The 15,300-nt window shown below is 49.5% G+C and overlaps 4 protein-coding genes across 4 annotated transcripts; 1 reads left to right on the plus strand and 3 right to left on the minus strand.

Moving 5' to 3' along the window:
* Nucleotides 1–916: 916 nt before the first annotated feature.
* Nucleotides 917–2,686, minus strand: glr1 (glutathione-disulfide reductase GLR1; the record flags this gene model as incomplete). The annotated part of the gene is made up of 3 exons (XM_056681386.1): nucleotides 917–1,353; nucleotides 1,409–2,244; nucleotides 2,304–2,686. The coding sequence occupies 3 exons, from the start codon at nucleotides 2,684–2,686 to the stop codon at nucleotides 917–919; spliced, it is 1,656 nt and encodes a 551-aa protein (XP_056528768.1).
* Nucleotides 2,687–5,552: 2,866 nt separating this feature from the next.
* On the minus strand, nucleotides 5,553–6,542 carry N7500_010249 (putative TIM barrel metal-dependent hydrolase; the record flags this gene model as incomplete). The annotated part of the gene is made up of 1 exon (XM_056681387.1): nucleotides 5,553–6,542. One exon carries the CDS (start codon nucleotides 6,540–6,542, stop codon nucleotides 5,553–5,555), a length of 990 nt encoding a protein of 329 aa, XP_056528769.1.
* Nucleotides 6,543–7,244: 702 nt separating this feature from the next.
* Nucleotides 7,245–9,063, plus strand: N7500_010250 (uncharacterized protein; the record flags this gene model as incomplete). Its single annotated transcript, XM_056681388.1, has 4 exons — nucleotides 7,245–7,329; nucleotides 7,538–7,858; nucleotides 7,935–8,353; nucleotides 8,407–9,063. The coding sequence occupies 4 exons, from the start codon at nucleotides 7,245–7,247 to the stop codon at nucleotides 9,061–9,063; spliced, it is 1,482 nt and encodes a 493-aa protein (XP_056528770.1).
* A 422-nt stretch (nucleotides 9,064–9,485) lies between these two features.
* N7500_010251 (Transcription factor) lies at nucleotides 9,486–14,859 on the minus strand (the record flags this gene model as incomplete). The annotated part of the gene is made up of 7 exons (XM_056681389.1): nucleotides 9,486–10,338; nucleotides 10,393–11,179; nucleotides 11,228–11,309; nucleotides 11,362–11,706; nucleotides 11,806–11,863; nucleotides 12,370–13,049; nucleotides 13,102–14,859. 7 exons carry the CDS (start codon nucleotides 14,857–14,859, stop codon nucleotides 9,486–9,488), a joined length of 4,563 nt encoding a protein of 1,520 aa, XP_056528771.1.
* Nucleotides 14,860–15,300: the final 441 nt, after the last annotated feature.

The following is a 15,300-nucleotide window of genomic DNA, read 5'->3' on the forward strand; positions in this document are numbered from 1 at the left end:
CTTAGTGCAGGGGCCATGCTAATCTTCTCTGTATATTTTCATTTGACCATATGCCCCGAAGGGCGAAGAGCAATCCTTAAAGTTGGATATAACCCGTGTTTCGTGGCAGTATTATACCGCCTACTGGTTTGGATTGGTATGTATGGTTGCTGGTGTTGGGATTGTTGGTTGGGTTCGGGATAGTGAACTGGGCTGCTTCTGCTTGTTGTCAGGTATGTGATGTTTGGTATGGCAATGGTATATGGCAAGTGGCTGATATTTAGAAAAGAAGAGAAGATCAGATGAAAAGGGTCGCATGTGTAATTCGAGCGGGGCTCTAGGGCTTTGTGGGATTACTCATCACGGTCCTAATGCGGGGAGGTATTCCAGTATGGGAGGTATATTTCCTTATTTCATTAACTAGAACTGTAGTTCTGGCATAGTCACAATAGGAGCCTTCTAAATCAATGGCGTGGATAAATGCTGAAGGTTGTTGGATATCGTCCATAAAACCCCCAAACCCTAAAAAGTTGGTCTGCGTTAGCACCAGACAGTTGACAGTGTGGAGTGGTGTGGTTTGCCCTATTGCTTTGTTTCTTGATTTCAGGTTGGTTCTAGCTATATCCCGCTCATTCTTTCCTTTGTACATGACGTGATATTGATTAAATAAATAGAAACATAAGTATAAAATCCAACGTGGTTGTTATCTACGACATATATATATATCATTAGCCCACTCGCCCTTGATCAGAAACAACACGCCATTGTCCTACCATTCGAGAAAATAGCCTGCGGTTGTTCGGACCCCTAAAGTATATACTAGCCCAAGGAAAAATTAGAATAAAATAAAATCAAAGATCTGCCACAAGGTATAAATATCGGAATCTTCTAGACTATTATTCACACATCTCTTCTATTCTCGAACAGCATTACAGCATTACCGCATAGTCACAAGCTCCTCAGCGCTAGTAGGGTGGATAGCAACACAGCTATCAAAGTCCTGCTTAGTAGCACCCATCTTGACAGCGACACCGAAGCCCTGAAGCATCTCACCAACGCCAAGACCAAGGATGTGCAGACCGACAACCTTCTCCTGGGGACCGGCGCAGATAATCTTCATCTCGGTGGGGTTCTTGGCCTTCTCCTCGGGGGACAAGCCGACATCGTAAAACATGGCAGTGAACTTGGTGTGGTAGACCTTGATCTTGTCGTCGCCATAGCGTTGACGGGCCTCGGGCTCGGAGAGACCGATACAGCCGACCTCGGGGTGAGAGAAGACGACGGTAGGAATGTTCTCGTAGGAAATCTTGGAGTGCTTCAGCTCGGGGGGCCCGAAAAGGCGGCTACCGAGTTGGCGGCCGGCAGCAATGGCAACTACGGATTTGAGTCAGTATATTGCTTTATACGAAAAGTGAAGATCGGGACTTACCAGGAGTCAGCTCAGCCTGACCGGTCACATCACCGATAGCGTAGACGCCCTCAACGGAGGTGTTCTGGTACTCGTCAACCACGACGTGGCCGCCAGCATTCAGCTTAACACCAGGAATATCCAGGTTCAGGTCTTCGACCTCGGGAGCACGGCCCACAGCCCAGAGGAGCTCGTTGACCTCGATCTCAGAGCCATCATGGCCAATGAGCTTGAGCAGACGATCCTTGCCCTTGCCATCGCGGATGAGCTGCACCTCCTTGAAACCGCCGTGGTTGCGGTGAATGTTAACGCCGACAGCCTCGTAACGATTGGTCATGGTCTTCTGAATCATAGGGTCGAACTTGCGCAGGAATGTCTCGCCGCGGATGAACATGTGAGTTTCAACATCCACAGCATTCATGACGCCAGCAAGCTCAACGGCGATGTAGCCAGCACCGACAACGGCAATCTTCGGGGGAAGCTCTTCCAACGCAAAGAATCCGTCGCTGGTGATACCGTGCTCGGCGCCAGGCACGGCGGGGATACTGGGCCGGCCACCGGTCGCCAACAGAATATGGGGAGCGGTATAACGGGCAGTGCCGGACCCGTCGGCCAGCTTGACCTCGATAGTGTGGGGCTCGACGAAGCCAGCACGACCGTGAACGAGATCGATTCCTTCGCGACCCCAGTTGTTCTCATAGGCGCCGTTCAAGCGCTTGATGACGGCATCCCGGGTGTTCTTGAATTGGTTGTAGTCCTTAGTAACGTTACCGGGGATGTTGTAGCCGTAGTTCTTTGCAATGTGCAGCGTCTCGTTGATGGTCGCAAAGTTCCATGTCATCTTCTTAGGGACACATCTAAACGGCGTCAGAAAAGGTCTGCAATTAATTATAACAGCATTACCCTGCGTACTCACCCCACGTTGACACATGTACCGCCAGACCGCCCGCTTTCCACGATTAGGGTCTTCTTGCCATACCAACCCGCTGCGCGGCGGGCGCTTCCACTGCCACCACTACCACCGCCGAGGACGATGTAGTCATACTGCTGTGTCTCGATGGGAGCCATGTTGGATGATTTTTGGTTCCTGGGGGCTGAGGATGAAGAAAAGTGTCGGGAAATTGTAGAGAGACGAGAGTGGGGAGCAATTGAGTCCGCAGGGGTGGAGCGGGGAGAGTTGATGGTCGCCAGAGTTCGATTGGTCAAAAGACCAAGAGGGATTTGCCCGATAGGAGACCGGGTCAGAAATGAAGAGGCTCGAAAGCTAATCCGGGATGATTGGATGGAGCGGGAGAGCATGGAGAGACGGAGAGAGGGGAAGAGCAATTATATACAGGCTGAGGTGACGATATCAGGGTTCCTTAATGCACGTTGGTTATTCCGTCACCACGGGCGATTTCTCAGCATTGATTACGTGATTCGATCTAGAGCCCGAACTCCGGGCAGCTCATCCGACATGGTCGATATAACCTTGATATGTACTTGTAGTTTATTACATTGAAGATCTAAAATTGATGTACTAGCATTGATTCGAAGATTATTGAGTTTGTAAATGGTATGTATAGGTATAGGAAATTCACGAAAGAGCGACAGGGAGTGACCCGCACTCCAGAATCACATTCGCGGCAGCACAAAAGAAAATAGTATCAATCAGACAACTTATAACTCAAAGGCCAGGGTTGAAGCACTGGAATAAGCCAAGACTTGGTTGGAACCAATGGAGGCCAATGAATGTTGAAAGGTGCTCCAGATAGACAAAGGCGCCAGCCCTGTCTATCTGACGATGTTGGTCAGAGTATGACAGTAATAGGGAATAGGGTATCAAAATGCGATAGATAAAAAAAAAAGGCCTTCCAATCCAAGTGTGTTGTATATCTTGACTCCTTGTCACAACATGCAATAGGAGTGAGGTTGCCAGTCTGGTGGGTGAAGGACTAGATAGCAGTGGGCGGCGTGGAAGGACGAATGATGGCGCAATGGGAATTGATGAATATTTGTGGAGAGAAGATCGAAATGTATCAGTTGATGTCTTGCAGATCATTCCTTTCGCACAAGGTCATGCGATCCCCCGGTCACATTCTGCTTGTGATAGAGGGGCAGTCTTGAGTGTTGAAGGTATTGTGGGGACCGGAGATTGACTCGTATTTTGTATTACGAGGCGGGAAAATGAAGTAGGAGTGTTTCAAAAGGATGATATGAATCCCAGACTTCAGAATTCAGAATCACAGCGGGGGATCCTTTCATCTTCGTCTGGGTGTTGGGGCAGAATGCTATCGCAGCCTGACTAGTGGGTATAGGCGATAACGGCAAAAGAGATAAGGCAGAAGCAGAGAGGAATGTAGACAGAGCGCTCCATATCGGCAGGTGCTGAGGAGTTGCGTTTCATGGTTTGTAAAGGTGTAGAATTGCACAGTGAGGTGGCAACGTGTTTAAAGGTCTGTGAAAGTGAGGGGGTCTGGGAGTATGAGAGTGCCTGGGGAGGGCGGTGTGGTTATCTTATCTGCTTAGGTAACTGTGTTGAGGCCTCAACAAAACATCACCTGACTCAACATCGGTGTCCTTTGTGGCGGGCAGTGTCAACCTGAGAGCGTGACGAGGTACCTAGTTTCAGGATCCACGGGGCAAGTTAAGCTGGATGTAAAAATATTATGTATGCTTACAAAAAGAGGTTGACAATAAACTCTGTACAAATTATTCTATGCTGAAAAGAAAAAAAAGGCCCAGCCGTGATTTGAACACGGGAATCTCCGCATTACAAGTGCGACGCGTTAACCACTGCGCTACTAGGCCTGTTGTTGTAGAAATCTGTACCATGGCTATATATGACTATTTTTACGATATGCGATTGCTCACAGGGTGAGCAGAACCTTAAGCGCACTAGAAAGGAAAATCGTGGGCTTAAATAAGTTACTAGGTACTATGTATCATCTGATAATTCAACTGAGATCAAAACGCAATGGTGTTGTCTAGCTCCTATTTCAGTCCCCGGCCCGCACAGTCCTGCCACAGCCACTGATGGTGGACTAAATATGTATCCAGTCGCCCCCTCTTCGATCTGAACAAAACGAAGAACGCCATCAACTCTATGTGTTGACCATGCTAGCATCTGTCGTTTGAAGTCCTCTTCGGTGGCTGAAGTCTATTACAATTAAGTGGGAGAGGGTATCAATTGGTCCCTTGAAGAAGCATAAATACACGGAGTTTGACGATGATACTCTTGGTGAAGCAACAAATCCAGAGATCGACGATGCCAAAACCCAATCAAAGTGGGCCAGACTGAGCTCCGATACTTGATTTTGGGAAGCGTCAGAGGTGGGTTTTAGTAGTCTATGTTTTATCGCCATCTTCTGTGTGGTGTGGGTTTATGATCAGAAAATATCACCGCATCTCCCATACGAAATTACACTCAATAGTGTGATCTCTATACCTGCGAAAGCCTTAGAATCGTCTTTGAATTTCGTAGTAGGAGAGTCTCTTGGGCAGTTAGAATGGATTTGGTGCTGGAGGGCCAAAAGGCGGCTACGGGATTTGCAGTCATTTGACAATGCGAGTTGCGGACCTTAGGGCTCCCTCGTTACATTATTCCAACACAAGGGAGCATCAATTACGTTCCTCGGAGCTATAATCACGATTATAGCGCTCGCTTTCGACCTATCTCTCCAGCAAATCTTGACTTTTCCGCTAAGACAGACACCCAGCCTATCGAGTCCGAGCTCACAAGCCTTCTCCAGCCAGGTTCAGTGCTATTATTTTGTTTTATCCAAGGTGTGAAGATGATCTGTGCCTCCCATGATATCTTCCAAGATCCAGACGGCGTTTAGAGAGGGTATGAAGATACAGTCGAAAACGAAAACAGTTGCATTATGAACTTGAATTAGCTTGACATCAACTGTTTGATGCTAAAAAGGTCAAGTGAATAGATGTCGAACATATATCACACTTCACTTCCGATGCTTAGATGAATGGCGGTGTACCGTGACATGGGCACATTCCGTTCTAATGTTGAAGACTAATCTCTACAATACTGGGTTGAAAAAAGAATAGCACAGTTGAACCGGTCAAAATGTATGAATAATTGCAAGCAATGCTGGAAGAAGGACCCCAAACTCCATATGCCAGCGCCGAAAATGCTATAAGCAGTCAACTTTTGATAAACCCAGCCACATCAATAGGAGACTACACCAAGCATCTCCTCGGTGTTTCTGCGAAACAAACGCTCCGCTAGCCCCGGCTTGGTCGCGCATAATTCCAAGCAACATTCAGTGAACGGACTAATATCAACACTAGAGAATCGGGTGTGCGGCCAATCAGTGGCATATATGACTCGATTAGGTGCGACAGACAAGAACTCGCGGGCCATAGCTCGAAGATCACGCATTTGATGGTCTTTGCTAAGTCGATACGGCGCAGACACTTTAACATATGTGCTCCCAGCGCGAAGCAAAGAGATCAAAGACGAGAACCCTTGAAGATTGTAGGGGTTGAATACCGCACCATCATTATCCCACGACGCGAGCTCGGGGCTGCCAAAATGGTCGATGCAAATACGCACGCCTAGCCGTGGGAGGATTGACTCGATCATTGAGACCATCTTGAGGGGAAGATAAATCTCGATGATCCAGTTGCGAGGCCGGGCAATCTCAGCATGCTGGAGTAAGGTTTCTTCCAGTTCGGTCTTATCCATCACTTTTCCCACAGACTGAAGGTTGATTCTCAGTCCGCGAACTCCGAGGGTATGCCATTCGTCCAAAGTCTCCGGTTCAACGGTGGCAGGGTCGACGACGACAACCCCCCGGCCACGCGAGGGCCCAAGTCTTCGCAAGGCATCTAATAAACATGAATTGTCCGTGCCATAAACTGACGGTTGTACAAAGACGAGATTCTCAACGCCTAGTCCAGACTCAAAGGCGAGAGCTTCGCGCAACGTATGTGGGGATGGTTTATACACCGCTGTTGCAGAGATAGGAAATCGCTCGGGTTCCACAACGTGCATGTGACTATCCCAGGATTTTGGAGGCAGTCTCTGCTTGAGCGATACACTTGCGGTCGAGACATGTGTCGAACGCCGCTGCCCTAAACGAGTGGAAAGGACATCAAGCGATATAGATGGAAGCTCGCGGAATACAATGGGTTTGGGCTGAGCAGCAGTCAGCATCTTGAATAGATCTTAAGCAAACAGAGACAGCAAGGGTTTCCAATAGTGAAAAAGTAGGCACAAGTACACAAAAAAAGCTGAATTAAAGCTATGGGAAGATACTCACAGAGCAGCCCCAGCAGGAGGATATCATCCTACGACAGGGTCTGAAGAGAGTCATGCCAGTTTCACCGCTCAACATCAGTGGATGGTGATCCAAGTGCCTGCAATGCAGGTTTTTTTAACATGAGAGCACCCATCGGCCGCGTCCGAAGCGCACAATATACATGTCTTGTACCCCAACGCACACACGCGTGTGACCACGCAGGGAAAAATTGAGCTCGGAAGTTGTCCGTCAAGGACTCTTCCAATCCCTAAGCAGCCATCTGGACCTGTTAAATGCGGCAATGAGCCGTCAAGCGGAGCCAAAAAGTGGATAGCTGCGGCGCGATCCGACAGGTATGGAGTCCCTCGGAAATCATTGAAATACAAGAAAGCAATAAAGCAGTATCTAGAATAATTTTTGTGCGTTATAGTAACTGGTGCTCAACTCCTTGTAAGACATGGCGGAAAAAGTACACAATGTAGGGAGGCCAAGCTCGGATGTTGACCGAACCTCTTAGCTCGGACGCCGAGCACCCGGTCTTCTCCTGTCCACTCTCTCACTTCATCCCCCCCGGATTTATTGTTATACGCCCCCACAGCTCGTATATATTAGGGGCCATGAGATGGATCACGTCGCGATGGTCGACCAATCCCTACTACGCCCTGGTGATTGTTGTCATCGCCTGTGGCGGGATTCCGAAAGGTATGAACCACCCCCCCGCCCATCCCACTAGGCTAGCTTGTCAACAACGATCTGCGACACTATACCTACAAGAGTAATGACATTTGCTAATTGCTCATTGTCCTAAATAGGTTATGACGAGGGTGGCTATAGTGCCAGCGTATCCCTCCCCTCCTTCACGTCCGACTACAACCTTGTCAAACACTGGGGGTTGACGATACCGACATAGCTAATCGGAAAGCGAATATCACCTCTTTCAACGTCCTAGGCGCAGCACTTGGTGCCCTAATAGCCCTCGATCTCAATGATCGACTGGGACGCTTGGTGGTGTGGCGTCTGGCATGCCTCGTGTGGGCAACGGGGACATTGATCCAAATATTCGCGTCTGGTATATACGGACTGCTCTTGTTTAGTCGCATATGGGGCGGTTTGGGCGCGGGCGCTTTAACAGTCACTGCGCCGTTGTATTTAAGCGAAATAGCCCCTACTAAAACGAGAGGTCTAGTGGTCGGGATATACATGGTGATCTTATTGGCCGTTCTGGCTATGGGTAAGCTTTGACACTCGAGACATCGTACATTGTACGCATATTCAGCCCCCAATGACCTGCTAACCCTTCGTTTCAGGATTCTTTATCAACTATGGTGCAAGGGTCCACATGTCGATCACGCGAACCCAATACCGTCTAGTCCAGGCTGTGCCTCTAATCCCTGTCGGTATCGCATATGGTCTGTCGTACCTTTGCCCCGAGACTCCCCGGTATCTCGTTTCGAAACAGCATCACCAAAAAGCTGTAGAGGCTCTGGCACGGTTGCGTGGTAGGGCCATCGATGATCCTGAAATCATCAAGGAATTCGCGACTATCAGTGCACGAGAACGGGAGCGAGCAATAGATCTAGCATCTGTCTCTCATTGGACTATATTCAAAGAGACCCAGACGAATCCGAATTATCGACAGCGTTTCTGGCTACTAATTGCGATGCAAACCATTGCTCAGTGGACCGGCGGGAACGGTATCACATACTACGTAACGACCATTTTCCAGGTATGTCACTCCCAAACATCCGCGCTAAAGAAAAAATCACCAACATCTTCCAGTATGCCGGTGTAACAGGCGACGCATCGTCCCTCGTCTCCTCAGGCGCCTACGGGATCGTCAAATTAATCTTCACAATGGCCTTCACATGGGGCCTAATCGATATCCTCGGTCGACGCCGCTGCACACTCGCCGGACTAAGTCTGCAGCTCGGGGCGCACATCTACATGGCTATATACATGGGTTTAGGGCCAGGCTCGGCAGACAACCGAAACGCCTCTAACGCGGCTATCGCATCGGTCTTCGTTTACGCTGTAGGTTGGTCCATCGGTCTTTGCACTGTGCCTTACCTGTACGGAACGGAGATCTTTCCAACACGCATCCGCAACCTCAGTTACGCGATTAGTATGGGGCTGCACTGGTTCTTCCAGTTTGCTGTTGTGCGAGTCACCCCTAATATGTTCGTTTCGCTTGATGTCTGGGGTGCTTATCTCTTTTGGGCGCTTATTTGCTTTTCGGGGCTGATTATCCTTGGCATTTGCATGCCTGAGACGAAGGGTGTGCCTATTGAGCGGATGGGGGATTTGTTTGATGGGCCGTGGTATTTGCGGTGGCGGGCTAAGCCGAAGGAGTGTGATGTTGCTTCGTCGATTGATATCACGCAGGATGTCGAGTTGAAGGATGCTCGAGTTTTGAAGTCGAGTGGTTCGGTCTTATGATTTTTCGTTGTTTTCCTGGCATTTCATTGATTTACTTATATCTGTCATTTACTGATACCCTATTTTGTTATTATTTAGCCCATGTCCGACTTCTATGGTGCATGTCCATTTTCGCGATTCCTATATCTGTCTGCTTTGCATATCAACCAGAGCTCCTGTCCACCCAGTATCATGTTTGGGGACAATCATTGAGATGCAATATCTGCCAACTTTTCCCTGCAGTGAAGCTTACAGAGTTACAGCTGAGAATACATGTAGTTATATCATTGACTGTTGAAGTGATGTATCTACCTCGGTCTGATCTTAAGTCTGACAGGCTGCTATAATGAAAATGTTTTTGGGAATCACGAAAATAAAACGGAGTCGATGGGTAAAAGAGGGGAGAAAAAAGAGAACAATCTTCCCAGTCACGCTATACAAGATCATTGAGAAGGTCCACCCCACCCCTGATCAAAAACAGGCGTCATGTTCGTCGTAATCGGTTGCGCATACGAGAATGCCTCATATACCTCAGGCGTGATTTCGTAAGAACTGGGGTCATCCACCGTCATGACGGCATTTGGCATCCCGCCTAGCAAGTGCGTAGGCGGCATCTGGGGCATCTCACTCGGATGCGGGATGTTGAAACCTGCTCCCGGGTGCTGGAAGGTATTGTATGGTCCCATGAGGGGCGGGTTTTCAGGGCCGGTCGTCTGAGCTTGTGTGACTATCGATGCTTGTGGTTGGTGGTGATGCTGGTGTGGGGAGACGTGGCGGGATGGGTTGCTGCCTATTGATGGAGACTCGCTGGGCTGGGGGTGGTGAGGATGGGGATGGGATTGGCGTGGGGATTGATGATGTTGAGGTTGGTGTTCCTGTTTAGACTCGGGAATGGGTACGGGGAGTGGTCCGTGGATGTTGATTTGGAGTTTTTGGAGCTCCAGGGAGATGAGGCTGAGCGCTGTTGTGATAACGGGGTTGGCGGCCTTGACTCTCTCAAGGGCGAAAATGCAGAACTTGAGTTTGTCCAGTGTTCCCGGTGCGGCATACTTCAAGGCTTGGATCTCGAGTAGGAAAATCGATGCTGCTGTGTAGATGCTGTATGCTAGAGAGAGGACGACGTGGCTGTCGCCGAATGTACGGCGGTATAGATCGAAGAGAGATAGAATTGATGTTGCTGATGCCATGCATTGTACAAGATGGGTCGAGTCGTATGCTTCGGGGCGGGCTTTGAGCAACTCTCGGGAGCAGAGAATTGGTCGGTGGAGAAGGATGTTGATAGTATGATAGAAACAACTAGAAGAGATGGGTTAGTACTATGTTCCAGCGCACGCAATATTGAGAACATACTTCAAAATCACGATATGGCTCGGTGGTGAGTATGGAGGAAGGTCTATCGCCGTTAATTTCAAGTAGTCCGGTAACTCATCCCACCAGTCACTCAGATTTTTGGCCTGCTCCTGAACACAATCAAAGAATTCCGAGTCCGTGCTTCGGCGGATTGGGTCATATATGTGGATCAGAATCTGATTCAAGACTTCCGCCAGACCACACATCTTCATGAAACATGACGTTGAATGCGCCTGCGTCGGCGGATAGTGAGCACCATCAGTGAAGCTCACCCCATGAGGTGTCCATATTTCGATCTCAGCGGTGTCATCAAGAATCATGCGTGGTGGGCTAACGCGAGAGTGCTGCATCGTCGGCGCCCGGCCAAAGTACAATGAAACCACCTTATCCCAGAAATAACAACTCCAGAATAGACGGTTCCGTATTTCAATATCTTCATCACTCAGTTGAGCGGATCCTGAATATTTCCGGCTGTCGATGGATATACCCAAGTCGTCCAACAGTCGGAAGGCCATGCCACTGTATAGCCAAGCCTGCGTCCGATTTCCACGGCCGCATTCCTGGGCACTGAGAAGGAGTAATGTTTGAATGGTAGGGATGCCTGCATAACCAATTTTGAGAGAGTCGAACACCCCAGTCAATGCGCGATGGGAGAACTGTGCACCGCCGTCATAGGAGTCCAGAAGCGGGCCAATCTGAGGCTCCGATTTGCACCAGCGCACCGAGTGAGAAAGAATAGCATTTAGTAAGACGTCGGAGTAATAAGCCCCATTAATTTTCATATCACCTATGAAAGGTTAGTGTCATATGCATGAAATAGCAAGGTCAGACAGACGTGTAAATGCAGGACGGTAGACAAAATTCCACAGCGGCTGGATCCAGCACCAATGCGAGTCGAGAAGATACTGGAAAGGCTCCTGCAAGAGTGTATCAGCATCCACATCCCTTAAATAATCCCAGGATACATACCGGCATAGCAGCCATTTGCTCGAATGCCCTTTCTCGCCATGCGCTATTAACAAGCCGCTCTTTGCGACCTTCCAATTCCTGCGCGTAATGCGAAGTCGACGCGGCTTCGCTCACTACCCCACTAGGCAACTGGAACAAACTCGTCGGTCCATGAAATGAGACGCGCCCGTCATTTTCCACATTCAGACCATCAAATGCTCGACTAAGATCTTCAGCATCGGGATCGATCTTTATCTTTGTTCCGCTCGAGCTAGACTCAGTCGATGAGGGTGATCTCGTCTTCCGCACCTCTTCCTCCCCGCGCTTCAACAAAGCTTCCTCCAACTGCGCAACCCTAGCCTCCAGCTGTTTCGTATACGATAACGTCGGAGCTCTTGGTGAGAGAATGACGTGTCAGCGACGGAATAGAATAAAGAAGGAGATCGACCCACAAGCTATACACACACTGCTCGTTGCGCGCGGCGCATCGCGAACACGACGGACTAGCTCCGTTACATTTAACCTGGCGAAATAGTTAGCTCGGAAATCTCGGAAATCTCGGGGTACTCGGTCTTCGTCCGAGAGGGATCCGCGGTCACCTTGCGTTTGCGACAGGCCTCGCATGAGAAGGCGCTCTTCCGGGGGAGGGTCTTGGGAGGCTCGGCCATTCCAGTACCTTTTCAAGGTCCCGATTCGTGGAGATATATCACTCCCTTCAATATCAAAATACAAAGGGAAAAGATAAAAATAGGAGAGAAGATTTTTGGCCCCACGGGGATTAAGCCTTATGAGAAAATGAGATAGTATTGACGTCGAATCAGCTTGAGGTCGAGTTGGAGTAGGGCAAAGGGTTAGAGCTCATTGGTTGGAGAGTTGGAGATTTGGAGAGAATCTATACCCACCTTTTATAGGTTATAGGTTATAGGCTGTATAGATGATGAAAAGAGTAGGCAATTAGATGTGCTGTGCTATTTGCATGGTATTCAATTGTATACATTCCCTTATTTGTTCCCTTTCTTGAAACCCGACTTGCCCTTGCCCTTATTCTTGTTCTTCTTAGGGTCCTTGGCAGATTCCGCATCACCCTTGCCCTTCTTCCACCCGATATTACCATCGTGTCTCATCTGTGCATCATCTAGACGCTTCTTGTCCTTGTTGCTGAGCTTGACATTGCTCTTCTTGGTGTTGGGACCGTTCAACTCCACGTTACCCAATTTGCGAGCAACCTTCTTCTCCTTCTCGGTCTCGAACCACGTCCGCTTCGGCCGTGACATGATCTCGTTTCCGTGCTTCATGAGGTTCTCACCCTTGGTGAATTGCATCTCGGCTTGAGAGAACTGCTTCTCGGTCTTTTCCTCTTGCAAGATCTCCGTCACCTCATCAGCCATATCCTCGGCCTTTTGCGCCCAGCTGTCTGCGACGGCTTGCTCAACTACACGACTGGCAATCTTGGCGCCTTGTGCTTTGCCGGCGCGGACGGCAAGCTTGACGATCTTGCGGTCGGGCTCGGCGGCAATCGTGCATGCACGACCGGAGCGGCCGGCACGGGCTGTACGTCCAACACGATGCAGGTAGATCTCGTGACTCTGAGGTGCCTCGTAGTTAATGACGGTCTCGACACCCTTGATATCCAGACCACGAGACGCAACGTCGGTGGCGAGAAGGAAGGCAACCTTGCCATCTCGGAAGTTTTCGACGGATTTGATACGCTGTATGGAAAATTAGTGTTGTACATACAAGACATGAATAGTTCGGACATACCTGTTCTTGACTCAGACTACCGTGTAGCTCTGCTGCCTTCAATCCCAATAGACCGAAAATGATGCGAACGCGGTGAGCTTCCTTCTTCTGTCGGAAGAAGATAATAACACGCTTGGTGTAGATTTCCTTGCACAGGTACAAGAGGTAACCGAGACGCTTATCCTCCCGACCGGGACGGAGACGCACGAACTCTTGGACAAGGGTGGATACAGTGTTCTTCTTGGCATCAACCATCAAGCGCATTGGGCGGTTCATACCGACACGAATGAGCTTGTCAATTGAGTCTGTCATGGTCGCGGAGAACAGCATAGTCTGGCGAGATTTGGGAATCGTGGTGAGAATCTCATTCAACTCATCGGCGAAACCATCCTCAAGCATACGATCGGCCTCATCAAGAACCAGAATCTCTAGGGTATCAACGGTGAAACTGGGCGAGTTGCGCATGTGATCAATGAAACGACCGGGGGTGGCAATGATGACATCGGGGCGCTTCTTGAGCACGTTCTCCTGCTCGCGAAGACTGAAACCACCAACCAATTGACAGAATGTGACATCTGTGAATGTGGCCAGTTTGACGGAGACGTTGTAACACTGAACAGCCAATTCACGAGTGGGCATCAGAACCACAACACGACTTGTAGGGACCTTGCGGGGACGGAAGAGGAGACGCTCGAGGATAGGAACAATGAAGGCAGCGGTCTTTCCGGAACCAGTCACGGCACTACCCACAATATCCTTGCCCAGCAAAGCAACGGGAATCGCCTTACGCTGGATAGGAGTCGGGTCTGTGAATCCAACTGCCGCAAGACCTCGAAGGATGGGGCGGGAGAGATTGAATTCTTGGAAAGTCATCTTGGCCATATTGGCCTTGGTGTCAACCTTTTCTTCGGGGGCAAAGAATGCTTTCCGCTTCTCTGCTTCCTCCTCATCCACCTCGCTCTCTACATCAGACTCCATGTCTGAGCCTCTGTCATCGGGGTGACCGACGGGTGTGGCGACAGAGTCGTTGTCAGATGCAGCATCATCATCGGAATCCTCATCCTTATCCTCATCGTCCTCCTCGTCTTCATCCCCAGAGCCAGGCTCGGGGCCCTCGGCATCACTCTCCTCCTCGCCGTCCGCGCCCATGCCGAAAGCGTCTTCGGCCATGAGCTCATCATCCTCGAAGTCAACGGGCATTTCATCGCCTGATGCAGCCTCGTCTTCAGATGCGCTGACGCTCTCCTCCTTCTGGACAGGGTTCTTCTTCTGCTTCCTAGCAGCAGCCTCATCCTTCTTGGCCTGCCTCCGCTCAATGATATCGTCAATATCAACAGCCTTCTTGTCGCCGGAGCGCTTCTTTTCGTTGTCATCAATACCCCAGCCATCAAAGCCTTCAGTGACACCTTGGTTCGCGACACCGCCGACATCGAACTCGAAATCGGGGTCCAAGACGCCGTCGTCTTCTGTTGCATCCGCCGCCGCCGCATCATCGTCCTCCTCTTCCGACTCGGGTTCGGGTGCGGGCTCGGCGTTCTTCTTGTTCTTCTTGGCGTTTTTCAATTGCTGCTTTTCTTGCTGCTTCTGTTTCTTGTTCTTGGGCTTGACACTTTCAACCTCGCGCTTGCGCTTTTTGTTTTCTGCTGCTGGCGCATTATCATCCTGCATCTCGTTGTCCCCATCTTCTTCTTCGAAACGGGTGTCGAGTTCGTCGTCGGAGAGCGTAAATACGAAATCATCGTCTTTGGCGGAACTCCGCTTCGCCGATTGAGGAGCCATCTTAGAGACTCGCACAGGTTCCAGTGTAAATTTGGTAACTGGGTGTCTTCCACACTCTCTCAAACAGTCTCAATGTAAAATTTGAGACCTCGAATACTGTGCAAGCAACTCAATCTCGCCGAGAGGAAATGGATCAACATGCAAAAAAAAGTTCCCCGGGCGGTGACAAGAAAATTTCAGATGACATAATCAATCCGCTTCGAGCCTTAAAGATGCTGATAGTCACCAGCAGTCAGTACCTCACGTTCTATTCCAATGTTATTGGTCCGAAATTAAGATAATCATACATTTTCAATTAACTACCTATCTAGGTAGGCACTCTTCATCTGCTCAATATCCCCTGTATTCCCCTTTACCACATAATCATTGTTTTTGTAAGACATCCAGGATATATGATCCTGGATTGAGTGACCATTCGTCTGTCTCATCAGTCTCGTTTTC

The sequence above is a fragment of the Penicillium coprophilum genome (assembly GCF_028826855.1).
Source record: "Penicillium coprophilum strain IBT 35676 chromosome Unknown utg000006l_segment0_segment0, whole genome shotgun sequence".
NCBI classification, from domain to species: Eukaryota; Fungi; Ascomycota; class Eurotiomycetes; order Eurotiales; family Aspergillaceae; genus Penicillium; species Penicillium coprophilum.